At 48.2% G+C, this 8,837-nt stretch overlaps 1 protein-coding gene across 1 annotated transcript in view; it reads right to left on the reverse strand.

The window, feature by feature from the left end:
- Nucleotides 1-8,837, reverse strand: part of Scpep1 (serine carboxypeptidase 1) — a 30,975-nt gene that overhangs the window by 19,688 nt on the left and 2,450 nt on the right. The window contains exons 2-4 of the mRNA XM_029483552.1: nucleotides 8,072-8,220; nucleotides 3,070-3,159; nucleotides 367-585 (exon numbers count right to left, since the gene is read on the reverse strand). Coding sequence (XP_029339412.1) covers nucleotides 367-585; nucleotides 3,070-3,159; nucleotides 8,072-8,220 — 458 coding nt within the window. The remainder of the gene's footprint in view (nucleotides 1-366; nucleotides 586-3,069; nucleotides 3,160-8,071; nucleotides 8,221-8,837) is intronic.

Consider the following 8,837-nt stretch of genomic DNA (forward strand, 5'->3'; position numbering starts at 1 on the left):
TCTGTGTAGCCTTGGCTATCCTGCAACTCAACTCTGTAGATCAGGTTAGCCTTGAACTCTATAGAGAGCTACCAGCCTCTGACTCCTGAGTGCTGGGTTTAAAGGTGTGCGCCACCATTGCCTGGCTCCGATTACCTTTCAATTCACACAAATTATCTTCAAATTTCTAAAGTGTATGATAAAAACAATCTGCTTTTGTCTCTGTCCTCAAATCTGATTACTGATGTCTAGTCAGATGGAAGAAAGTCAAAGCCCTCAACCTAGGAAGGCAAGAGGAAAGCTCTGAAAACCAGCTGCCACTGAACCTCTTTGTCTCCTCATGCAGTCCCAGCTGTCCTATGCACTCAACTCTTATGGGTGGGGGGCTCGGTGTTCAGAAGAGTCCCTCATCCCTCTTGCTGGTCTTTTGTGCCTAAGCTGCAGAATTACCTGGAATTCTTTATGGCAATCAAAGAAGGATTTCAGGAGAACCATCATGTCGGAAGCCACCGTGTCCAGGTCCTTTGCGTAGGCATCTGTTGTGTTGACGTAGCTGAAGCCTGTGCCCACGGGATTATCCACAAACAGGAGACTGGCCCACTGCAGCTACAGCCACCCAGAAGGAGCAAGCAGGGCAATCGGTGGTTAGTCATCTGTTATCTTCCTGGCAACTTGGCAAAACAACCTTTATGATAACATCAGCGCGGTGACTTTATCTTATTGCTCAAAGTGATTTGGGGGCAGCTGGGGAAATGGCCCAGTTAGGAAACTGCTTGCCTTATGAGCATGCATCCCTGAGTTCCATGACTAGAATCCATGTAAAAAAGTTGGCAAGCCTGGTGGCAGGGCACGCCTTGAATCCCAGTACTCGGGAGGCAGAGGCAGGTGGATCTCTTGAGTTTGAGGCCAGCCTGGTCTACAGAGTGAGTCCAGGATAGCCAGGGCTACACAGAGAAATGGTCTCAAGAAAGAGGAAAAAAAAAAAAAAAGCCAGGCAAGGTAGCAAAGACACACCTGTAACCCCAGTGCTGACAAGGAGGAGACAGATATCCCGGGTCTCACTCAGCAGTGTAGTCTAAATGGTGAGTTTTAGGCCAATTACAGAATATGAGACCATGTCTCAAAACAAACCAAGGTGGACACATACACATACTCATACACACTATACAAAATAATGCAGACGTTTTTCTTTTTAAAGGGAACCTGAGTATAGACTGCAGTAAAGAAGGGAGAGACAAGATGAACACACACACAGAGAGGAACAGTTTTAAGCCATTATGGGTCACAAACACAGAAGCACACTAGAGGTGACAGTACAGGGAGCACCAGCACCAAGCTGCATGAGTCTGAGCAGTAATCAGAGGGAATGAGCATGCGCGTGGAATACAGACATCACGTGCTGGGGATACATGTTCTTGGAATGTTTGCCTAGCAAGCCTGAAGCCCTGGTTCCATCCCCAGCGCTGCATAAACTGGGGGTGGCAGATAATGCCTACCATCCTAGCACACAGAAAGTAGAGGCCAGAGGATCAGAAGATCAAGGACATTTGTGGCTTCATGAGATGTGCTCTCTCTTTCTCTCTCTCTCTCTCTTTCTTAAAGAAATATGGATGTCACACATCAGTTTTCTTCCAGATGAATAATTTCCACATTGGCCCATCCTCTCTTTTATGCTGCAAGAACAGACTCTGTTCTACTATGTTTATCGGAGAGGCTGAGAATTCTCAATTGGGCATCGGGAAGGATGGGTATCTGCCATGTTCTCCATGATGAGGAAATAGAAACCCTGAAAGGGTCAGAAATCATGCAAGGCCACAAAACCGGACAGAAGAATCAAGACAGGGACCCAGGCCCCTCACTCCCCACTCAGGCTCCACTCCTGCCTCATGCTTTTGGTTCCAGGAAGTATGAGAACAAGGGGGGTTGGCAGGGAGTGACTCTCGTGCCATAGCCGCAGGATTAGAACAACTTCAGGCCAAGAGACAATGCCACAGAAGGACAAGATGGTTTAGCATCCAATGAGAGGAAGACTAGAGGAGCCCATGGACACTTGAGAACATTCTTGGGGCTGAGTGATCCTGGGAAGGAAGGCAGGCATAGTGTGTGGGGGAAGCCCAGGCTGAGCTAGCCAGCAGCACGGACTCGCTAGGCTGTGAACTGAGAAAGGGGTTGTTTAGAGAAGGAAGGGAGGGGGGTGGACACAAAGGACTAGGAAGATATCACAGGGGAAGAGGACAAGGAACTTGCAAGCTTGATAAAGCCTTGATGTGAGTGGTGGGAGAAGAGAAAGAGGAAAGAGTCGGGACTTGTAGCAGATAGTGGGACTCAAGGTCTGAAGTTGCAGATGGCCAGCATGTAGGTAAGCACGGGGTTGCCAGCCAGCATCAGCTGCAGGGAATTTTCAGTTTTGCTTGTTTTGAGGCAGGGTTTCACATAGCCCAGGCTGGCCCTAAACAAACATGGTCGAGGATTACCGAGTACTTCTCACCCTCTACGTCCTGTAAACTGAAATTAAACTGAGATTAGGTGTTCATTTCCCCCACCCCTTTTTTTGGTGGTTTTTTTTTGGGGGGGGAAGGGTCTCTCTGGGTAGCCCTGGCTGTCCTGGAACTCACTCTGTAGACCAGGCTGGCCTTGAACTCAGAAATCTGCCTGACTCTCAAGTGCTGGGATCAAAGGCGTGCCCTGCACAGGTGCTCATCCTTAAGTCTGGTTTATACAGTGCTGAGGTTTGCCCCAGGGCTCTGGGCATGCTAGAGAAGCAGAGTACTCACTGACGTGCCACCTAGTCTTGGCTAGAAGTCTGTGAAGGTTAAGTGAAGAAAGATCACCAAGTTGGAAAAGGCAGAGACAACCACAGGACCTTCATTCTGAGACAGGGGACAAGCTCGGCTACAGGAAGGCTGCAGGCAGGTGTCCCAGGTCTCAAGAAAGCCCACCAAAGTGGACTGCTGTGACCCCACCCTGCCCTGGGTGGAGCCTTCAAGAGGGTGAAGGATGCGCAGGGTTGAGGGCTGTTCTTTTTTTTTTTTTTTCCCTCCGCCCACGGCACGCCCTACCCCCCTCCCCCGAGGGCGGTTCTCACTGTACCCAGGTAGTATTTCGAGGCTTGAGTTGGGTGTCAAGAGGGCCGATTTCCTCAAAGTTTCCAAATCCAGTACTAGAACCACCCGGACCACCCTGTGGAAGAAAAAGAAACAGACATTAGGCAGAGAAAAAAAGCAGAGATGTACACAGTCAGGAGAACAACTGAGAATCCACGCGGGCCACAATTACCCCATACGAAGGACACACTTGCAGCTTCAAATACAGGTTCAAATGCTTTTATTTGGTTAAATGTGCATGAACTTGATATTTGGGATAGTCTTCGATCTTTATGATATTTCCTTATTTAACCTCCCAGTTAAAATAAACTTTTGGCATGGTTAGATTTATATAACCTTCAAATCTCGTTTTATTCTTCATCAAAAGACAAGTGCTGAGAGCAATGTGCGGCACCCGGTAAGTCAGGTTCCTGTGAGATGAAGGCTGACTAATGAAGTGATGAAAAATTAATCTGCTCACCCATATATGTAGCATGGGTATCCAGGAGACCAAGGGGGAACTTCCAACATGTCTTCACTAAATGAATTTTCTTTACAGGGAGGAAAAAAGAAAGAAAGAAAGAAAAATAGGAAGGAAGGAAGGAAGGAAGGAAGGAAGGAAGGAAGGAAGGAAGGAAGGAAGGAAGGAAGGGAGCTGAGGAGATGCACAGGCAGGGGGATGAGGGGGATGAGGCAGCAAGATCAGGAGCTGAGGATCACCCTGAGCTACAAACAAAAATTTAAAAGCAAAGGAAGTAGTTTATTTACTTTTTTCCAGCTCCACATTTTCTGGGAGCTTCTGCACCCACCAAACTCCTGCAGAAACCATGCAAGTCTCTCTTTGAAAGGATGGAGATAATTTTAGGAGTCCTAGGTGAGCCAGGCAGCAGTGGCACAAACCTTTAACCCCAGCACTGGGGGGCAGGCAGATCACTGAGTTTGAAGCCAGAGTGGGGGAGGTGTGGGGCCAGATCCTAGGTGACTTCTCCTGCCTCTTGGTTCCCTGGACTTAAACCTGGGCCTGACTTGGGGCTCACTAAATCTCTCTCTTCTCAAGTATCATAAAGCTACAAAGAGGGATAGAACAGGCTAGCCCCTGGCCCTCTTAGCAACTGCAGGCTCCATCTGAACAAGAACTTGAGCTTTTTGACTCTTTCCTACCCCTCAACTGAAAGGCAGAAGATTCTCCTTTGGGGCCCAATGGATAAGCACACCCTCTGCGTATACCATAGCCAACACAAAAGTCTCAGAGTGGGAGCAGAGGGGGACATCATGGGTTTTTACATGGGCAAAAGAGGCAGGATTCTAAACTGAAGATCAGTACTGGAGCCTCCAAACTGCAGAGGGTAAGCTCTGTGTGCTCTGAAGGGCTCAGAGGGGAAGGGGTGGGCAGAAGCAAACAGGCAAAATGGGGCAGGTAAAGGGGATTTGATGGGAAAAGGTCCTCTGGGAGACAGATGATCAGGGAAAAAAAAGAGGGGGTTTTTCTAGATGGATCCAGGAGGCCCAGATGATCTGGGGGCAGGGATGAGGAAAATATTAGCAGCTGAGTCAGAGACTGGTCCAGGGTATACAGTCTCTCAGCACATGGAGAAGGGTGAGCAGAAAGGGAAGCGGGCACAGTGGAAGCCAGGGCAATCTGAAGAAAAGAGATGGACTGGGGTGTCGTAACAGACACCTGTAATCCCTGCACTGTATGCAAAGGAAGGAGAATTATTTATTCAGTTGAAGGCTCGTCTGGGCAAGACCCTGCCCCTCCCAAAAGGAGAGACAGAGGAGTGGAAACAGGGCCAAGGGCTGGCTAGACAAGGCAACAGGCACTACCTGCTAAATATCCTCCATACTTAATGTTCTAAACTGACACTAACCTCCTTGATAAAAATCAGAGGCTCAACTCCCCCGGGGTTATATGTTAAGATTTCCTAATACAGCGGCAAAAAGTTCACAAACCAGTTGGAGATATTCATCCCAGCACCACTAATAGCACCAAGAGGCAGGGCGCAACTGGAAGTCCTCCCAGAGGGAAGAGGGTGAGACACCACATCTGCAGGATGAATCACTGCGGGCCACTTAGAAGAATCACAAACCCCAGAAAATGCTGTGGCCCCTAAGGAAATACAAAGTACACAGAGGAAGGGTGCACCCTCAAATGAAGGTGGGTCTTTTCTTTCACAGAGGCTTATCTGTAGGGCCCAGATGAAAACCAAAGTTGGGGGGAGCACATCTGAGAATCTAGAAGCCTGGGCCACTGCGGGAGGATTTCCATCGTCCATTTCTGCTCCATCTTCCTGTGTTCTTTTCCCAGTAGCTAGGAGAAACTGCCGGGAAGATCTCACTTTGTGCGTGTGTACGTGCACAAGCGCACGTGGAAGCCAGAGGCCACATTAGATGTCTGTCTCAATCGCTCTCCACCTTATTTTTGAAGGCAGGGTCTATGGATGAGCCTGGAGTTCACGAACTCTGCTACCTGGCTGGCCAGGGAGCTCCAGGGGTCATCCTGAGGAGTATAGGTATCTAAGTTCAAGTCCTCATAGGTGCATAGCAAGCACTTTACAGACTGAGCCCTATCTTATGCCCTTATTTAAATACAATAACAAGGATGATAATAATAATAATGATAAAACCATAAAAATCTTCATCCAGAAACCCTGGAAACAAGTGGTATGGATAGCTGAGGCTCAGGGCTTATCTCAGGGTTCCTCTGAGATAAGATATATGTGTCAGCGGGTAAGCTGAAATGACTTCCTATCCTTGAAATGGCTCACTCACTATTCATATGACCTCAATTCTCAAAGACAAGCCACTTTGCAAAGATGTTACTGCCTAAGTCCTTGGAAGGCTGCTAACTAGATCTCCTCATCTAAGTTAACTGCTTCCTTCTTATTTTATCCTCCTTCCTTGGGTCTCTGGGGAAATAGGGAAGAGCAGATGAGAGTTTTCAGTTACTATCCTTTGTACAGCGACTCAGCCTGAGGGTTAACCTAACCAACAGCCACACAGACAACTTCCAGGGCCAGGCAGATGCTAGTGTCCAAACCCCACCCCCCACCCCACCCAGATAAGGAAAACAACTCTATGGTGAAACAGAAGGCTAGCCTGCAACTTTTGGTTTTTGTTTCATTCTGTTTTGTAGTGGTGGGGACAAAGCCTTGTACAAGGTAGGCAAACTCCACCTCCACCCTCCACCCCCCTGGAAAGTTGAATCCTGAGCCTATGAAATGCAGTGTTTTGTTTTATTTTTAACTGATTTCTGGAAAGCCCAGAGAGTACCCTGTGGGTAGCAGGGGACAGAGGCAGCCACAAACCCAGGACTCAGCAGCTGCCCCACCCCAGCTTTAGTTCTGCTTTTTTGTCCCCAACACTGGCTTCATCTGAAGGCTTCAAAATCACTCAAATCCCTCCACTCAGAACACTATGGCCCAGAGAAGAGTCTGGTGCCCACACCAGCAGGCTTAAGGCTTTCCCACATCCAGGCTCTTCCGGGCAACCACGCATTTATCATCAGCTGCCGCATCCAGGATGAGTGCACGGATTACGGATTCCGCTCCAGAACATTTTCAAGCTAGTGCTAAGGGGCAGAGCTGTTTATCTTCAGGTCCCAGTAGGGCAGCTGTGAAGATCCTGCAGCAGGCTCATCCTCAGAATTGTTCTCATTTCATCCACACATCAAGTCTGCAGTGTCAGGCAGGCCCTAGAGAAGGAAGCCTCACCCCATATCCCACAGAGGTGAGTACCAGGGTGCCCTAATTACAGGTGAGACCTTAGGAACCTCAAGGTTCCTCATCCCCTCCCTAGAGACTAGTCTTTCCGGTGGGCGAGGCCACCATAGGTGCCATTTGAAGAATGCAGCAGGATCTCTGCCTATCCCTAAACTGTTCACAAGGCTGGGCTTTTGTTGTTGTAGTTGTTGTTTTTGTTTGGTTTTTTAACCTTCAACCCATGAGACAGAACTCAGGGTTAAAATACAAATACACTAGTGTGTATACACACACACATATACACATATACATACACACATATGTATGCAACAACAATTAATGAAGAGAGAAGCCATGAATTTGAAAGAGAGCGAGGAGGGATATATGGGAGAGTAGAGAGGAAAACACATAATTATATTATAACCTCAGAAATGTTTTAAAACATGGCTTACCTGGGGACTCAAAGTTGGGGCTCAGGACTGTATGAACAGGAAGAAGGGAGGAGGATTGGGGTACCTCAGCCTTGACTGAGAACTTTTCACTTTCTTTTTGTAAGAAGCCAACTGTATCACAGACAGCTTTCAGTGAGGGGCCTTGAAACTGTCAGGACTCCTTATAAAGAGTCTGGAAGGTAAGGAATGAGCTGTATACCTATTCTAGCACTTAGGTGGCTGAGGCAGGATTGTGATGAGGTCAAGGCCATTCTGGGCTACATAACAAGATCCTATCTCCAGGGGTCCAGGGGTAGGAGAGATGATGGCTCAGTGGTTAAGAGCACTGACTGCTCTTCCGAAGGCCCTGAGTTCGAATCCCAGCTCACAACCATCCGTAATGAGATCTGACTCGCTCTTCTGGAATGTCTGAAGACAACTACAGTGTTCTTACATATAATAAATAAATCTTAAAAAAAAAAAAAAAAAAAAGACCCAGCCGGGCGGTGGTGGCACACGCCTTTAATCCCAGCACTTGGGAGGCAGAGACAGGTGGATTTCTGAGTTGGAGGCCAGCCTGGTCTACAAAGTGAATTCCAGGACAGCCAGGGCTACACAGAGAAACCCTGTCTCTGGAAAAACAAACAAACAAACAAACAAAAAAAGACCCTAGCTCCAAAAATGAATGAAAGAAATTAAGACCAGAAAATAGGGCTTCCTTTGCTACCCCATTGCTTTAGGCTGTCTCAGAAGCATGTGACCGCCCCCCAGAACCGGAAGGACCAAAATGAGTCAGTGATTGCTAAGCTGGGAACTAAGAACCAAACAATGAGGTTAAAAGGAGACATGACCTGGAGGCCAGGCCAAGACGTTACGGTACCTGAAGCCACATGACCAGGGGCAGCTCTGAAAAGTTCTTGCAAGGGTTGGTGGCATAATAGAGCCACCAGAACATGTGGGCATCCTTCCGAACAGTCACATAATCCCATACTTCCTTGCCTTCGGGTTCCCGCCAGTCGATGGCAGATCCTGTAACGGAAGGTCAGTGTTACTCCCTGAGGGGTTCCGAGGTGGGAAAGATGAGGTGGAGAACCCCCTGAAGGACAACACATGGGGAGTTCCAAGATGGGTAGAGATGGCCACTCAGGCCATTCAGACAGTGCTTGATGCTTTAGGTAATCCATCTACCTCAGTATATTGTGCCCATAAGGAAAAGATACACACACCGAGAGAAGTCAGTAGGGCGTGTTTGTGCACCCCTCTAATCCCAAAATTTAAGAAGCAGAGGCAGGTGGATATCTGTGAGTTCAGTGGGGCCAGTTCAGTCTATGAAGTGAGTTATAGGTCTGCCAGGGCTATATAGTGAGACCCTATATCAAAACCACACAACTGCCGGGCGTGGTGGCGCACACCTTTAATCCCAGCACTCGGGAGGCAGAGGTAGGCGGATTTCTAAGTTCGAGGCCAGCCTGGTCTACAAAGTGAGTTCCAGGACAGCCAGGGCTACACAGAGAAACCCTGTCTCGAAAAACCAAAAAACCAACCAACCAACCAAACAAACAAACAAAAAAGATCCTGGGGTCACATCCCAGCAGTAAATCAGGGAGCCCCACACTCAATGAGAGGTCCTGTCTCAAAAAAGATGG

The sequence above is a fragment of the Mus caroli genome, chromosome 11 (assembly GCF_900094665.2).
Source record: "Mus caroli chromosome 11, CAROLI_EIJ_v1.1, whole genome shotgun sequence".
NCBI classification, from domain to species: domain Eukaryota; kingdom Metazoa; phylum Chordata; class Mammalia; order Rodentia; family Muridae; genus Mus; species Mus caroli.